This window comes from Hylobates moloch, unplaced genomic scaffold (assembly GCF_009828535.3).
Source record: "Hylobates moloch isolate HMO894 unplaced genomic scaffold, HMol_V3 SCAFFOLD_29, whole genome shotgun sequence".
Classification (NCBI taxonomy): domain Eukaryota; kingdom Metazoa; phylum Chordata; class Mammalia; order Primates; family Hylobatidae; genus Hylobates; species Hylobates moloch.
Genome location: NW_026652304.1, coordinates 3,937,710 through 3,956,709, shown reverse-complemented (window position 1 = coordinate 3,956,709; position 19,000 = coordinate 3,937,710). Strand labels below are relative to the sequence as shown.

Genomic DNA, 19,000 nt, shown 5'->3' with positions numbered 1-19,000 from the left:
TATATATGTGTGCGTGTATATATACATGTATGTCTCCAAAATAAATAAATATATATAATATACATATACATGTATATATACACATATATACATGTATATGTATATATACACATATACACGTATATATGTGTATATATATACATATACATGTATATATACACATATATACATGTATATGTATATATACACATATACGCGTATATATGTATATATATATACACACACACATATATGTATGTGTGTGTATATATATATACACATATAATTAGCTGGGCATGGTGGCACGTGCCTATAGTCCCAGCTACTCGGGAGGCTGAGGCAGGAGGATCGCTTGAACCCGGGAGGTGGAGGTTGCAGTGAGCTGAGATCGTACCACTGCACTCCAGCCTGGTGACAGAGCAAGACTGTGTCTCAAAAAAAAAAAAAAAAAAAAACTATGAAACACTGATGAAAGAAATCAATGATCTGAGTAAATGAAGATACATACCATGTTTATGAATTAGAAGACTCATAATAAAAAAATACCAATTTTCCCCAAATTGATATACGGGTTTAACATAATTATTCTATAATTGTTGAAAATATATTAGTGTGGTATTCTGAAATGTAGTTTTCTCAACAGTAGTCTGGGCACTTATTTTCAACAAACACACACTAACTTGGGAAGAATACCTATTCCATACACTTTTGCTTTAATTTCTGAGGACTTTAGCTACTAACAAAGCAATGCTGGAGTGATGTCAGCAAGATGGTTAACTAGAAGTCCTTCATGCTTATCCCTACATCCCAACAAGGACAGCCAAAACAATAAACAGCTACATTTCAATGAAAATAACTACAGGAGAGCACAGGAGTACATCAAAGGAGTAACAGAAACCCAAGTGAGCATAGAAACTCAGGATAGCTATATAGAAAACAAGGGAACACCAGGCCTCCACCCCTCATCCCCCCGCTGGGATCAGCTGGAAACCAGGAGGAACTTCCTGTGCTGAAAAGGTAGCAAGCGGATCCCAGCAGCCCCCTCAGGGACTAAGCCCAGCTGAGGGAGTTACCTGGAGTCCACAAAGCTGTGCCCTTCCCAGGGGAGCAGGCACCGTCTCACCCACTGTGGCCCATGCAGCTACTGTGCTACACCACTGTGAACTAGAACTACTGCTGGAGTGTGTCTTGCAATGGGGCAGGTAGCCAGGGCACTCCCTCCTCCTTGAGGCTAAGCTGCCCCTGAACCACCCCTGCCTGGTGGCCTGACATCCCCAAGCTGAGCTGTGAGTAGCTGCTATGCCCATCCCCATGGGCCAATCTACCTAGCCCTGTCCCTGCCCCTTGCAGATCTAAAGTAATGTACTCCCTCCTGAGGACATGTGTGCTGGCCAAGCTCCTCCATCTACCACTCCCAGTTACTGCTGCACCCTGTCTCTAGGGGCTGAGGGAACAGTGCCTTGGTGCAGGGGCCGCACATACCTCTCCCCAGTTGCTGCCGCATCCCGTATCCAGACTCTGTGAGGCCAAGTATGGGGATAGTAAATACCTCAGAATGGCAGAACACAGCTGTTACCTGGGCCCTAGGGAGCAGCACAGCAATGGCTCCACCTGGCCTCAGAGTCTGGAAGACTGCCAAGTGCCACCATCCCAGGGTCTAGACTCACCAGTATATAATGCCTCATCCCCTATTGTGACTGTGCTCTATTAGCTCAGGTTCCTGAATTGCAGTGGCCATACCCTGCTCTCTGGGCCCAAACTTGCAGTACCCCTTCTTCCTGGAGTCAGGCCAGAGCTGTACCCTGCCCTCCAGGGACAGAATTACAGCTGCATCCCAGCCCCCTGGACCCAGGCTGCTAGAGAATGGTTCATAGTCACAGATACTGGCTCTGTGGTCAACCTACATCCAATTTTGCCACAGACAGCATACCAGCATATCAAGACCCAGGTACCACAATGGGTTCACAAGACCCTGAGCCTAAGACCCCAGTCCCACAGCCAATCCAAATATTTGCACCTGGAACCCAGCTCCTCTGCAGCTGCTTGGAGACCATGTCAGTTCTGACACCATTAGAAGGATCCCCTTGATTAAGTCTCCCCACTGAGGGGAAAACAGGAAGACTCCAAAAGCCCTTGCCACCAAAGACATCAACAACCTATGTAGCTACTGCTACAAACTTCTACAGCCTGGAACACTAAGGTGTCTGCCATTATTGCTGATTTTGAAAGCAGCTGAAGAAGTTGCACAGAGACCATACCACAGCAGCACCTACAAGGAAACAGAGTAACCACACTCTTCCCAACTGGCACACTAAGATCCAACTACAGATGAAAGTCTTTCACTAGAAGAGTGGCTCTAGAGGCAATTACTCCACCAGATGTACACACATCAGTGCAGGGAGACAAGAAACATAAAAAAACAAGAAAACATGATAATACCTGAAGAATATAACTCTCTAGTAATAGATCCCAATAAAAAGGAAATCAACAAATGCCAGGAAAGAAAAATATTTTAAGGACACTCAATAAGATGCTAGAAAATACAGATAGACAATTCAACAAAATAAGAAAAAAATTCACGATATGAATGAGAAATTCAACAAAGTGACAGATACCATAATTAAAAAAAACCAGCCAGGTGCGGTGGCTCACGCCTGTAATCCCAGCACTTTGGGAGGCTGAGACGCGCAGATCACAAGGACAGGAGATCGAGACCATCCTGTCTAACACGGTGAAACCCCGTCTCTACTAAAAATACAAAAAATTAGCTGGGCGTGGTGGCAGGCACCTGTAGTCTCAGCTACTCAGGAGGCTGAGGCAGGAGAATGGCGTGAACCCGGAAGGTGGAGCTTGCAGTGAGCCAAGATCACTCCACTGCACTACAGCCTGGGCAACAGAGCGAGATTCTGTCTCAAAACAAAACAAAACAAAACGTATCTTGCAGCTGAAGGATTCAATTAATGAAATTAAAAAACAGAATAGAGAGCTTCAACCACAGAACTAATCAAGCAGAAAAAAAATCTTTGAACTTCAAAGATGCGGTGGGTCACGCCTGTAATCCCAGCACTTTGGGAGGCCGAGGCAGGCAGATCACTTGAGGTCAGGAGTTCAAGACCAGCTTGGCCAACACGGAGAAACCCTATCTCTACTAAAAATACAAAATTAGCCAGGCATGGTGGTGCATGCCTGTAATCCCAACTACTTGGGAGGCTGAGGCAAGAGAATCGCTTGAACCCAGGAGGCGGAGGTTACAATGAGCTGAGATCGTGCCATTGCACTCCAGCCTGGGCAACAGAGCGAGACTCTGTCTCAGAAAAAAAAAAAAAAGAAAAGAAAAAATATATTTAATAAAACAATAGCTGAAAATTTCCCAAGTCTGGGGGAAGATATGGATATCTAGATCCTGGAAGCTCAAAAGCCCCAAATAGATTCAACCCAAAAAGGTCCTCCCCAAGGTATATTATAGTCAAATTGTCAAAAGTCAAAGGCAAAGTGAGAATTCTAAAAACAGCAAGAGAAAAGCGTCAAGTCACATATAAAGGAATCCCCTTTAGACTAACAGGAGAAACCCTACAGGTCAGGAGAGAAGCAGATGACCATTCAACATGCTGGAAGAAAAAAAAAATTATCATCCAAGAATACTATATCCAGCAAATCTATCCTTCAGAAATGAGGGAGAAATAGTCTTTTCCAAGCAAAAACAACACAACAAAACAAACACCCAAGGGAACTCATCATTACTAGACCAGCCTTACAAACAATGCTCAAGAGTACTGTATGTACATCTGGAAGGGAAAAGATGATAATCACCATCATGAAAACATGCAAAACTATAAAATACATTGCAACAACAGATATACAAAGGAGAAAGATACAACAATCAAACTTTATCACTACAAACCAAACTGCACTGATAATAAGAGAGAAGAAAGGAACAAAAGATATACAAAACAACCAGAAAAAGTTAGCAAAATGACAGGACTAAGTCCTCACCTATTAATAACCTTGAATGTAAGCAGATTGAATTCCCCAATTAAAAAATGGCTGAACAGACTTTTAAAAACTTTATTCAAAAATATGCTGCCTACAAGAAACTCACTTCACCTGTAAAGACACATGTTGAAAGAAAGTGAAGGATTGGAAAAAGATACTCCATGCAGACAGAAACCAAAAACAAGCAGGAACTGCTATACTTATATGAAATAAACTTTAAGTCAAAAACTGTAAGAAGAGACAAAGAAGGTCATAAAACAATGATAAATGGATCAATTCGGCAAGAAGATATAACAATTCTAAGTATCTATGCACCCAACATTGAAGCACCCACAAATATAAAGCAAATATTTAGATCTAAAGGGAGGGATAGACTCCAATACAATAATAGGGACTCTAACACCCCACTCTCAGCATTTAGACAGAAAATCATCAAATAAACACTCCATTTAAACTGCATTTTAGACCAAATGGACCTAACAGGTATTTATACAGAACATTTCATCCAACAGGTACAGAACACAAATTCTTTTCACTGGCACACAGAACATTCTCCAGGAGGGCCTATGGCCATAACACCTTGAACACCCCCAATCTCATCTGATCTGGGAAGCTAAGCAGGTTCGGGCCTGGTTAGTACTTGGATGGGAGAACATTCTCCAGGATAGACCACATGCAAGGCCACAAAACAAGTCCCAACTAATTGAAAAGAACTGAAATCACATCAAGTATCTTTTCTGACATAACATGAGCAACTTTTGAAACTATTCAAATACAGAAAAACTAAACAACATGCTCCTGAAGAAACTATGAGGCAATTAAGAAATTAAGAAGGAAAATAAAACATTTCTTGAAACAAATGAAAATCAGAACACAATATACTGAAACCTATGGGATCCAACAATAGCAGTATTAGTAAGTTTATAGCAATAATTGCCTATACCAGAAAGCACAAAGGTTGCAAATAAACAACACAGAAATGCAGCTCAAGGAACTAGAAGAGCAAGAACAAACCAAACTCAAAATTAGTAGAGGGAAATAAATAATAAAGATCAGAGCAAGGACAGGTGCAGTGGCTCATGCCTGTAATCCCAACACTCTGGGAGGCCAAACTGGGAGGATCACTTGAGCCCCGGGGTACAAGACCAGCCTGGGCAATGTAGTGAGATTCTGTCTCTTACAAAAAACTTAAAAATTATCTGGGCATGGTGGTACATGTTTGTACTCTTAGCTACTCATGAGGGTGAGGAAGGAGGGCTGCTTGAGCCCAGGAGGTTGAAGCTGCAATGAGCAGTGACTATGCCACTGCACTCCAGCCTGGTGACAGACTGAGACCCTGTCTCCCCACCCCATGAAAAAAAAAATCATAGTGGAAAAAAGTAAATTGTGACTAACACAAAAGATAAACAAGGCTGGGTGCAGTGGCTCACACCCAGCACCCTGGGAGGCTGAGGCTAGAGGATTGCTTGAGCCCAGGAGTTTGAGAACAGCCTGGGCAACATGGCAAAACCCTGTCTCTACAAAAAATACAAAAATTAGCCAGGCATGGTGGTACATGCTTGTAGTCCCAGCTACTTGGGAGGCTGAGGTGGGAGGATCGCTTGAGCATGGGTAGTGAAGGTTGCAGTGAGCTGAGATAGTACCACTGCACTCCAGCCTGGGCAACAAGGCAAGAGACTGTCATAAAAAAAAAAAAAAAAAAAGCCCGGGCGCAGTAGCTCATGCCTGTAATCCCAGTACTTTAGGAGGCCAAGGCGGGTGGATCACCCAAGGTCAGGAGTTCGAGAGCAGCCTGGCCAACATGGTGAAACCCGTCTCTACTAAAAATACAAAACTTAGCCAGGCGTGGTGGCGTGCGCCTGTAGTCCCAGATACTTGGGAGGCTGAGGCAGAAGAACTGCTTGAATCCAGGAGGCAAAGGTTGCAATGACCCAAGGTCACGCCACTGCACTATAGCCTGGGTGACAGAGCGAGACTCCATCTCAAAAAAAAAAAAAAAAAGATCAACAAAACAAAAAGTTGTTTTGAAAAGATAAACAAGGCCGGCGCGGTGGCTGATGCCTGTAATCTCAGCACTTTGGGGGGCCAGGGTGGGCAGATCACCTGAGGTCAGGAGTTCGAGATCAGCCTGGCCAACGTGGCAAAACCTGTCTCTACTAAAAATACAAAAATTTGCCAGGTGTAGTGGGGTGCATCTGTAATCCCAGCTCCTGGGGAGGCTGAAGCAGGAGAATCACTTGAACCCAGGAGGCAGAGGCTGCGGTGAGCTGAGATCGTGCCATTGCACTCCAGCCCGGGCAACAAGAGCGAAACTCCGTCTAAAAAAAAAAAAAAAAAAAAAAAGATAAACAAAATAACCATTAGATAGACTAATCAAGAAAAAAGACTCAAAAAATAAAATCAGAAACAGAAAAGAAGACATACAGATGATACCACAAAAATGTAAAGGACCATTAGAGACTATTAAGAACAACTATTCCTCAACAAATTGGAAAAGCTAATGGAAATGGATACATTCCTGGAAACAACCAATCTACCAAGAGTGAACCAAGAAGAAATAGAAAACCTGAACCAACCAGTTATGAATAATGAGATTAAATCAGTAATAAAAGTCTTCCATCAAAGAAAAGCCCAGGACCTGATGGCTTCAATGCTGAGTTCTATCAAATATTTGAAGAACTAATACCAATTCTCAAACTATTCCAGAAAATTGAAGAGAGGAGTAGATTTCTCCCAAACTCATTCTGTGAGGCTACCATTACTCTGATAGCAAAACCAGACAAAGACACAACAAAAAAAGAAAACTACAGGCTAATATCCCTGATGAACAAAGATGCAAAATCCTCAACAAAATACTAGCAAGCCAAATACAGCAGCACATCAAAAAGATCATTCACTATGATAAAGTGGGATTTATTCCAGGGATACAAGGATGGTTTAGCATATGCAAATCAATAAACCTGATACATCACATCAACAGAAGAAAGGACAAAAACCATACATGATCATCTCAACAGATGCAGAAAAAGTATTTGATAAAATTCAACATCCTTTCATGATAAAAACTCTCAACAAACCGGATACAGAAGGACCATACCGCAAAACAATAAAGACCATTTATGACAAACCCACAACTGACATCATACTGAATGGGACAAAGCTAAAAGCTTTTCCTCTAAGAACTAGAACAAGACAATGCTGTCCATTCTCCCCACTTTTATTCGGACTGAAAGTCCCAGCCAGAGCAATCAGGCAAGGGAAAGAAATACAGAAACAAGGAAGTCAAACTGTCCCTGTTTGGAGACAACATGATCTTACATCTAGAAAACTAAAAGATCCACCAAAAAACTCCTTGAACTGATAAATTCAGTAAAGCTGCGGGACACAAAATCAACATACAAAAATTAGTAGTGTCTCTATATAACAATAATGAACTAATAGAAAAAGAAATCAAGAAAGCAATCCCATCAATAGTAGCTAAAAAACAAAAAAACCCCAAAAACCCAAGAATAAATTTAACCCTAAGAATAAATTTTTAAATTTTTAAATAAATAGAGGTGAAAGAACTCCGCAAGAAAAACTATAGAACACTGTTGAAAGAAATTGATGATAACACAAAAAATTGAAAGATATCTTCTGTTCATTGATTAAAAGAACTAATATTGTGAAAATGACCATACTATTAAAAGCAATCTACACATCCAATGCAATCCTATCAAAATACCAATGACATTCTTCATAGAAATAGAAAAGTCTCGGCTGGGTGCAGTGGCTCACGCCTGTAATCCCAGCACTTTGGGAGGTTGAGATGGGCGGATCACCTGAGGTCAGGAGTTCAAGACCAGTCTGGCCAACATGGTGAAACCCCGTCTCTACTAAAAATACAAAAATCAGCCGGGCGTGGTAGTGGGCGCCTATAACCCCAGCTACTCAGGAGGCTGAGGCAGAGAGAATTGCTTGAATCCGGGAGGTGGAGGTTGCAGTGAGCCAAGATCGTGCCACTGCGCTCCAGACTGGGTGATAGAGCGAGACTTCGTCTCAAAAAAAAAAAAAAGAAAAGAAAAAAAGAAAGAAATAGAAAAGGAGAACCACAAAAGTCTCCAAAGAGATCCTGAGCAAAAGGAACAAAGTTGGAGACATCACACTACTTGACCCTAAACTGCAATGCTCTAGTAACCAAAACAGCATGGTACTGGCATAAAAACAGACATACAGACCAATGGAACAGAATAGAGAATCCAGAAATCCATGTATTTACAGCCAACTGATTTTCAACAAAAGCACCAAGAACATACACTGGAGCAAGTGCAGTGTCTTTAATAAATGGTGCTGAGAAAACTAGATATCCATTTGCAGAAATAAGGAGCTAGACCCCCTAACTCTCACCATATATAAAACCAACTCAAAATAAATTAAAGATATAAACGTTTACACCTGAAACTATGAAATGATTAGAAAATGATGTAGGAGAAATGCTTCAGGACATTGGTCTGGGCCAAGATTTTAGGAAGACCTCAAAAGCACAGGCAACAAAAGCAAAACTAAACAAATGTGATTACATAAAACTAACATGCTGCTTCTGCACAGTAAAGGCAACAATTAAAAGAATAAAGAGGCAACCTGTAGAATGGGAGAAAATATTTGCAAACTATTCATCTGACAAGGGATTAATATCCAGAATATACAAGGAACTCAAACAAGAGCAAAAAAACCCCCACAAATAATCCAATTAAAAAATGGGTAAATGAATTGGAATAGACATCTCTCAAAAGAAGACATATAAATGGCCAAGAGGCATATGAAAAAAAATCCTCAATGTCACTAATCATCAGGGAATTGCAAATCAAAACCACCAGATATACCATCTTGCCCTAATTAGGATGGGTGTTAGCAAAAAGACAAAAACTGCTGGGCGTGGTGGCTCACACCTGTAATCACAGCACTCTGGGAGGCTGAGGCAGGTGGACTGCCTGAGCTCAGGGGTTCGAGACCAGACTGGGCAACATGGTGAAACCCTGTCTCTACTAAAATACAAAAAATTAGCTAGGCGTGGTAGTGTGTGCCTGTAGTCGCAGCTACTCAGGAGGCTGAGGCATGAGAACTGCTTGAACCTGAGAGGCGGAGGTTGTAGTGAGCCAAGACGATGCCACTGCACTCCAGCCTGGGCAGCAGAGTGAGATTGTCTCCAAAAAAAAGACAAAAACTAACAAATGCTGGTGAGGATTTACAGAAAGAATTCATATACAAAGTTCTTGGAAATGTAATATAGCCACTATGAACAGTATGGAGGTTCCTCATGGGAGGAATAGGATTAATGAACATAGGAGTGCAGATATCTCTGACATATCCATTTCCTTTCCTTTGGAAGTACCCAGCATCAGGATTGCTAGATTATATGGTAGTTCTAGTTTTTGTTTTTTAAGGAACCGCCACACTATTATAAACACTATTCACAACAGCCACGACATGGAATCAACCTAAGTTCCCATCAACAGACGAATGAATAAAGAAACTGTGGCATGCATATATATATATATATATGTGATGAAATACTACGTAACCATAAAAAAGAATGAAATTCTGTCATTCATGGCAACATGGATGAGTTTGGAGGGTATCATGTTAAGAGAAATAAGACAGGCACAGAAAGATAAATAACACATGTTCTCACTCATGATGAAGCTAAAAAAGTTGATCTCAGAGTAGAATAATGGTTACTAGAGGCTGGGATGGGTAGGGGAAGGTGGGTATATCAGACATTGGTTAACAAATACAAAAGTACAGCCAGATAGGTGGAATGAATTCTAGTGTTCTATAGTGCTATAGGGTGACTGCAATTACCATTATTTTTTAATTTTTTTGAGACAGAGTCTCACTTTATCTCCCAGGCTGGAGTGCAGTGGTGCGATCTTGGCTCACTCCGCCTCCCGGGCTCAAGCAATCCTCCTGCATCATCCTCCCAAGTAGCTGGGATTACAGGTGTGTGCCACCACCCCTGGCTAATATTTTTTTGTATTTTTAGTAGAGACAGGGTTTCACCATGCTGGCCAGGCTGGTCTCGAACTCCTGACCTCAAGTGATCTGCCCGCCTCGGCCTCCCAAAGTGATGGGATTACAGCAGTGAGCCACCACGCCCAGCCAGGTGACTGTAATTAAAAAAAACTTATGGTACATTTTCAAATAACCAGAAGAACAGATTTTGAATATTCCCAACACAGAGAAATGATAAATGTTTGAGGTGATGGATATGTTAATTACTCTGATTTGATCATTACCCATTGTATATGTGTATTGAATTATCACATTGTACCCCATAAATATGTATGATTATTATGTGTCAAATTAAAAATAACAAACAATGTGGCCGGGCGCGGTGGCTCACGACTGTAATCCCAGCATTTTGGGAGGCCGAGGCGGGCGGATCACGAGGTCAGGAGATCGAGACCATCCTGGCTAACATGGTGAAACCCCGTCTCCACTAAAAATACAAAAAATTAGCCGGGCGAGGTGGCGGGGGTCTGTAGTCCCAGCTACACAGGAGGCTGAGGCAGGAGAATGGCGTGAACTCTGGGGGGCAGAGCCTGCAGTGAGCCAAGATCGCGCCACTGCACTCCAGCCTGGGTGAAAGACCGAGACTCCGTCTCAAAAAAAAAAAAAAAAAAAAAAAAAAACAAACGAAAATTTTAAAAAACCAAAGCAACATCTACACTCAGCTTTTATTATTAATATAGAAGCAATACTGGCATTAGAAAATTATGATTTTGCAGTCAGTGCAGAAATAGCTGATTCAGAGAAGAATCACTGGGTGCTAAAACTAGATGAGATATTGATGAGAAACAGAGTATTTACATAGTCTCAAAATACCTTCCACAAATTATTACAAGGGTCAAATGGTAAGTTTATTGTGGAGAGACCAAGCAGACACCACCTAACCAAGCGATCCAACTTATCGCCAGTAATAGGACAAACAGAAACCCTATGCCTTCTTTTTTTTTTTTTTTTTTTTTTTTGACACGGAGTCTCACTCAGTCTCCCCGGCCGGAGTGCAGTAGCACGATCTTGGCTCACTGCAAGCTCCGCTTCCCGGGTTCAAGCTATTGTCCTGCCTCAGCCTCCCGAGTAGCTGGGACTACAGGCCCCCACCACTATGCCCGGCTAATTTTTTTGTATTTTTAGTAGAGACGGGGTTTCACCGTGTTAGCCAGGATAGTGTCGATCTCCTGACCTCGTGATCCGCCCATCTCGGCCTCCCAAAGTGCTGGGATTACAGGCGTGAGCCACCGCGCCCGGCCCTGTGCCTTCTTATATGATACACTGAGAGAAAAAAACCACTACACCAATGGTATGCCTGCCAAAAATGAATAATCTTTTTTTTTTTTTTTTTTTTTTTGAGACTGAGTCTCCCTCTGTTGGTCAGGCTAGACTGCAGTGATGTGATCCCAGCTCATTGCAACCTCCGCCTCCTGGGTTCAAGCGATTCTCCAGCCTCAGCCTCCCCAGTAGCTGGGATTATAGGTACCTGCCAACATACCCGGCTAATTTTTGTATTTTTAGTAGAGACAGGGTTTCACCATGTTGGCCAGGCTAGTCTAGAGCTCCTGGCCTCAAGTGATTCACCCGCCTCGGCCTCCCAAAGTGCTGGGATTACAGGCATGAGCCACCATGCCCGGCCAAAAAAAAAAAATGAATAATCTTAATCTAATCCTGAGGAAGTATCAGGCAAGCCCAAACTGAGAGATATTCCACAAAATAACTGGCCTGAATTCTTCAAAAATTCCAGTCCAAGAAAGGCAAAAGCTGAGATGTTTGTATTAAAAGGGACTAAAGAAACATGATAACTAAATTTGATGTGTGCTTCTTCATTGTAATCTGACCTAGCGGGGACAGAAGGGGGAAAATCTCTATATGACATTATTGGGATAATTGGCAAAATTTTACAAAGGTCTGTGGATTAGATGAACAGTACTATAACAATGTAAAATTTACAGCTTTTGATAACTGTGTTGGTTTTTTTTTTTTTTTTTTTTTTCTCGAGACAGAGTCTCGCTCTATCGCCCAGGCTGGAGTGCAGTGGCGCGGTCTCGGCTCACTGCAAGCTCCACCTCCCGGGTTCACGCCATTCTCCTGCCTCAGCCTCCCGAGTAGCTGGGACTACAGGCGCCCGCCACCACGCCCGGCTAATTTTTAGTAGAGATGGGGTTTCACTGTGTTAGCCGATAATTGTGTTGTTTTCACATAAAAGAATGTCTTAGTACTCAGGATATACATTCTGAAATATTGAAGGTTAAAGGAGCATTATATATACAACTTAGTCTCAAATGGTTCAGGAAAAGGGTATACAGAGAAAGAAAATGATAAGTCAAAAGAGGCATAATATTAATAATTGGTAAAACTAGGTAAAGTATAAATGGAAGTTCCTTATACCATTCCTGCAAATTGTCTGCTAGTTTGAAATTATATCAAAATACAAAGTTACCAAAAAGAGCCAAAATATTTGTTGAATTGCAAGTGGGGAAAATCCCAGCCTAGATGTAGTAATAACTAAGGTTTTATTATAGCGCTGGCAAACTGGTGACTATAACTTAGTGAAATTTGGGCCGGGCACAATGGCTCACACCTGTAATCCCAGCACCTTGGGAGGCCGGTGCGGGGGGGGCGGCGGATAACCTGAGGTAAAGAGTTCGAGACTAGCCTGGCCAACTTGCTGAAGCCCCATCTTTACTAATAATACAAAAATTAGCTCGACGTGGTGGCGCCCACTTGTAATCCCTGCTACTCGGAGGGCTGAGGCATGAGAATTGCTTGAACCCAGGAGGTGGAGGTTGCAGTGAGCCAAGATCATGCCACTGCACCCCAGCCTGGGCGACAGAGACTCTGTCTCAAAAAAGGAAAAAAAGAAAAAATAAACAAATTTGTACAGTCTTCATTTTTACGGTTCAGAAATAACTTTTTCATTTATAAAAATCAATTAACATTTACCTTTTCCTCTCTTCCTTTATTCTGTTCTTTCTTTTCACGACAACGAACGGCTTTCCCTCTGTCATTGTGAAGATTCTGTGCAGATGAACGGTGAACTCGGACAGTTGTACTTGGACGATTACCATGTGATTTAGGGTCACTGTACTGAGAAGATTGGCGTTTTCTAAGTCCTGGTGAGGGTCTAATCAAACAAAAACTCATTAATATCATAATCAACTCCACATATGGATGAACACACATACTGTATAAGTTAGAGTCTATGAACTAAAGAAGCCAATGCAACAACTGAACACAAGACACGACTGAATAAACTCCAGGATATTGAAACCTAAGATCTAAAATTTAAATCTGGGCCAGGTGCAGTGGCTCACACCTGCAACCCTAGCATTTTGGGAGGCCAAGATGGGTGGATCACTTGAAGTCAGGAGTTCAAGACCAGCCTGGCCAACATGGTGAAACCCCGTCTCTACTAAAAATACAAAATATTAGCCAGGCGTGGTGGTGTGCACCTGTAATCCCAGCCACTCGGGAGGCTGAGGCAGGACAATCGTTTGAACCTGGGAGGTGGAGACTGGAGTGAGCCAAGATCACGCCACTGTACTCTATCCTGGGCAACAGAACGAGACTCCGTCTCAAAAAAATAAAAATAAAATAAAATTTAAATCTGACATATATGTTGGTGATTTAATTAAAGGAATGCAGTATAGTTATATTACAGAAATAATGGAGGGGAAGTAATGGTCACCTCTACTTAGAAAGGAAATTGTTGTATATCAAAGATGAATGCATCTTATTGTTGGAAGCTGAAAAAAAATTATCAGAGAAGAGAGTTTTATCGAGACAACCAGAATACAGTACAAGTATTCAATTCACATTTATCCAATGGTATATATGCAATTTGGTACCATTTATTTAGAATATACAGACCCCTTCGAAGTGTTTCAAATTTGGGTTTTTTCAGATTTTGGAATATTTGTATATACATACCAGCTGAGCATCTCTAATCTGAAAATCCACAATCTAAAATGTCCCAATGAGCACTTCCTTTGAGCATGACCTTTGAGTGTCATGTTGGTGCTCAAAAAGTTTCGGTTTTTGAAACATTTTGAATTTTCGGATCAGGGAAGCTCAATCTATACCATAATTTTTGTGTTTTAATTAATAAAATTTAATCATTTTCCCATTTAAAAAACTGATATAGCACTAGCTATGAACAGTTACTAGAACTCAAGTTCAGTGCTTTACATTTACATACATTACCTCATTTCACCTTTATGTATTTATTATTATTATTATTATTTGAGACAAGGTCTTGCTCTGTCACTGCAGCCTTGACCTCCCAAGCTCAAGCAATCCTCCCACCTCAGCCTCCCAAGTAGCAAGGACTATAGCCACATGGCACCACGCAAGGCTAATTTTTGTATTTTGTAGAGACAAGGTATCACTATGTTGCCTAGGCTAGTACCAATCCCCTGGGTTCAATCGATCCTCCCACTTTGGCCTCCCAAAGAGCTGGGACTACAGGCGTGAGCCCCTGTGTCGGTCCTCATTTCATCCTTATTTCTATAGCAGGATTCAGACTTCTCAAATATCCGTTAGGCTCCTACTCTGCTCCCAGATTTGGTTGCAGCCATTTACAAGGGGGAAAACAAACAAACAAAAAAGGAGTCCTATTCTCAAATAAACCACAGTATAGTTAAACAGACAGAAGCTATGTAAAGCTAGGCACGTATACCAGATGGTGTGAAACAGACCTAGTGCCACGGCAATGGGAATGGCCTCATGAAGACAGAAAAGAAACTGGGACTGGAAATGCAGGAGTTGAACTAAACAAGAGGGTACAATTATAGACAGAACATGAATAAAGAAAAGCAAAGAAACAAAAATGAGCTTAATCTATGTAAAGGATAATAAAGACACCAGTCTAACACATAATGCTGAACATTAAGCGATAATACTGAGCAGAAATGGTTCGGTACATAGAAGACATGAATACCAGTTCAAGAGGCTTAGCTTTTAGCTAACTGCCAACAAGGATCCACTGAAAATATTTTAGAAAGATTGTCTAATACTGAACATACATGATATACTGATAAAGAAAACACAGAAAGCAGTGAGATGTTTGTGATTACAAATGTTACTGAGACATGAGATGAGGGCCTAGTTTAAGGCAGTAACAATGAGAAGAGTCTCAGAGACACGCTATTAGTAAAGACACTCCAGGCCGGGCACGGTGGCTCATAATCCCAGCACTTTGGGAGGCTGAAGTGGGTAGATCATGTGAGGCCAAGAGTTCGAGACCAGCCTGGCCAACATGGCAAAACTCCATCTCTACTAAAAATACAAAAAATTAGCTGGGTGTGGTGGCACGCACCGGTAATCCCAGCTCCTCAGGAGGCTGAGGCAGAAGAACCACTTGAACCCAGGAGGCAGAGGTTGCAGTCAGTCGAGATTGCGCCACTGCACTCCAGCCTGGGAAACAGACCACAACTGTCTCAAAAAAAAAAAAAAAAAAGAAAGAAAAGACACTCCTAGGCTGGGTGCGGTGGCTCATGCCTGTAATCCCAGCACTGTGGGAGGCCGAGGCAGGTGGATCACCTGAGGTCAGGAGTTCAAAACCAGCCTGGCCAACGTGGCGAAACCCTGTCTCTACTAAAAATACAAAAATTGGATGTGCATGGTGCTGTGGACCTGTAATCTCAGCTACTTGGGTGGCAGAGACAGGAGAATTGCTTGAACCGGGAGGCGGAGGTTGCAGTGAGCCGAGAACGCGCCACTGCACTCCAGCCTGGGCGACAGAGCAAGACTCTGTCTCAAAAAAAATAAAAATAAAAATAAAAGTGGCTAAGAAATAATCAATACTCATTGATTTTAAATGTCAAGAACATGATGGTATGGGTCTTCTCAAAATGTGACCTATGGACCACCGACATCAGAATCACCTGTAGATTCGTGAGTTCTACCTGCTATCTACTATATCAGACTCTCTGGGAGTGATGCCCCTAAATCCACATTTTTAATTGGAGATTGTTAGGAGTGCTACAGCAGAGAGTGCCAGCTTTGTAATCATTATTATAAAACACAATATATCTAGGTTCAAATCCTAGCTCCACCAGTTATCAGTTTTGTGATAGTGGGAAAAAGTTACCCAACCTTATTGTATCTCAGCTGTCTTATCTGAAATACAGGGAAAATATGACTTATTTGGAAGGCTTATTGTAACAAATAAAATAACACCTATAGCCAAAAATAGTTCAGGACACTGTGGGTGTATAATCCAGCACTTGTATTATAAAATACAACCAGGCCGGGTGTGGTGGCTCACGCCTGTAATTCCAGCACTTTAGGAGGCCAAGGTGGGCGAATCACGAGGTCAGGAGTTTGAGACCAGTCTGGCCGACATGGTGAAACCCTGTCTCTACTAAAAATACAAAAAATTAGCTGGGCATGATGGCAGGTGCCTGTAATTCCAGCTACTTGGGGGGTTGAGGCAGGAGAATTGCTTGAACTCAGGAGGCAGAGGTTGCAGTGAGCCGAGATCATGCCACTGTACTCCAGCCCGGGCGACAGAGTGAGACTCCATCTCAAAAAACAAATAAAATAAAATAAAATAAAATAATATACAACCAAGGCTGGTCCGAAGGTAGTGAATTATCTCAATTGATTGTTCACAGTCACAGATCAAACTCTTTGTTCTATTCTTCCCCTCCTTCTCACTACTGCACTTAACTAGTCTTAAAAAAAAAAACAAAAAAAACAAAAAACAAGAAATCAGACTTACAATGACAAAATGTTAAAACTCAAAACCATCTGAGCAACATCTTAATGCAAGGTTAACGGGCAATGAACCTGGGAAGTCATAAGTGTTCTTCCTAGAAAGGCATGACACAGTCAATATTTAAATCTACAATACAAACTAGGAAACCTATTATGTAAGTGAAATAGATAACGTCCACCTGCACACTTGTCAGTTTAAAAATGTGCAGTAAAACTATGCATGATTGGCTAGTTATAGTATTTCAGTATTTCAGTAACTAGTTGTTCATTTGCTGGCATTTGGTAGTCAGAAGTTGGGGAAAAAAAGCCAGAGAAAGCCCTAAAATTCATAACATTTTATGTTTACTGTTCTCTATGAATTAAAAAGCCCATTTTTTTTTCTATTTTAGCAAATTTAGAAAAATTTTCCATTTTTCATTATACCTTGATGAAAAGAAGTATTCTGTGATCCCTGTTTGAGAACCACTGTTTGTTAGTCTAACTTAATCTCTTTGCATAAGAAAAATCTGAGGCCTGGCTGGGCACGGTGGCTCAGGCCTGTAATCCCAGCACTTTGGGAGGCTAAGGCAGGTGGATCACGAGGTGAGGAGATCGAGACCAGCCTGGCCAACATGGTGAAACCCTGTCTCTACTAAAATACAAAAAATTAGCCGGGCATGTTGGTGTGCACCTGCAGTCCCAGCTGCTCAGGAGGCTGAGGCAGGGAAGTTGCTTGAACCCGGGAGATGGAGGTTGCAGTGAGCCGAGATCACGCCACTGCACTCCAGCCTCGTGACAGAGCGAGACTCTGTCTAAAAAAAAAAAAAAAAAGAAAAAAAAGAAAAATCTGAGGCCTAAAAAGGTTCTATTATTTTCCCAAAGCTACAGAGAGTGGCAAAGACAGACACAGAGCTTGGATATTTCAATTCCTAACCCCATTCTCCTTCCGCAAGATAACACTGTCTCTACCGCTTTAAGGTCATTCACAAAAGCATATTTTTAAATTATTCCTACCTAAATCTTATTTTTTGAAATAGGTCAAAAAGGTATAAGGTTCAAGACCAGTGAGTTAGAAAAGAGACAACGTTCAGTAAAGAAAACTCCCTCCCATTCCTGTCTCTCAGCCACCCCATCCTCCTCCTAGATATAATCAATGCTATAAGCTTCTTGGGCTAACTGGTTTCTTAAAAGGTCTCCACTTACCTTCGTTCAACAGGTACAGGCATGGACCAGACTTCTCCCTCAGAAGCTGGAAGGTCATGCTGTGCTGCTTTCAAGGGAGTGCTGTCCAGTTTAAAGCTCTCTAGTGTTTTCATGATATCTTTAACATGTTTAGCTTCCACATTTATTTCCTGCCAAACCTGATTTCAAAGAAGAAGATGGATCTTTAAATTTCTATATCACTGTCAAAATTAAATGAGGGCCATTTATTAGAGATGTTAGAAAACTCCATTTTGATATCAGATATCCAGTAATCCACATCAAGATATTCTATCAAAATGTTAATAACAGTTCATTAAATTTAGGTTTTCAATTGCAATTTTTTTTTTTTTTTTTTGAGATGGAGTCTTGCTGGGTCGCCTAGGCTGGAATGCAGTGGCGTGATCACTCTTGGCTCACTGCAAGCTCCGCCTCTTGGGTTCAGGTCATTCTCCTGCCTCAGCCTCCCGAGTAGCTGGGACTACAGGCGCCCACCACCATGCTTGGCTAATTTTGTGTATTTTTAGTAGAGACAGGGTTTCATCGTGTTAGCCAGGATAGTCTTGATCTCCTGACCTCACGATCCAACTGCCTAGGCCTCCCAAAGTGCTGGGATTACAGGCGTGATCCACCACGCCCAGCCCTCAATTGCAAAATTAATTCTGATAAAATGAATTAAACATCCAGGATAGGCTAGGTGTAGTGGCTCACGCCTGTAATCCCAGCACTTTAGGAGGCTGAGGCAGACGGATCACTCGAGCTCAGGAGTTTGAGACAAGCCTGGCCAACATGGTAAAACCCCATCTCTACTAAAAATACAAAAAATTAGCCGGGCATGGGGGCTGGCGCCTATAGTCCCAGTTACTTGGGAGGCTGAGGCAGGGGAATCTCTTGAGCCCAGGAGGTGGAGGTTGCAGAGAGTCAAGATTGTGCCACTGCACTCCAGCCTGGGCAACATAGCAAGACTCTGTCTCAAACAAAAAAAAAAAAACCCAGGCTAACTAAATCATACTACTAATTTATATTCTTATTTAAATTGCATAGCTGGGTGTGCTGGCACGTGCATGTAATCCCAGCTACTCGGGGAGGCTGA

At 41.9% G+C, this 19,000-nt stretch overlaps 1 protein-coding gene across 3 annotated transcripts in view; it reads right to left on the bottom strand.

Annotated features, from left to right (window-relative positions):
- The window catches only part of LOC116463213 (katanin p60 ATPase-containing subunit A1), a 59,417-nt gene that overhangs the window by 24,128 nt on the left and 16,289 nt on the right, over positions 1 to 19,000 (bottom strand). For all 3 annotated transcript variants that reach the window (XM_058434517.1, XM_032146213.2, XM_032146211.2), the window contains exons 3-4: positions 17,911 to 18,068; positions 12,952 to 13,132 (exon numbers count right to left, since the gene is read on the bottom strand). In XM_058434517.1, coding sequence (XP_058290500.1) covers positions 12,952 to 13,132; positions 17,911 to 18,068 — 339 coding nt within the window. The remainder of the gene's footprint in view (positions 1 to 12,951; positions 13,133 to 17,910; positions 18,069 to 19,000) is intronic.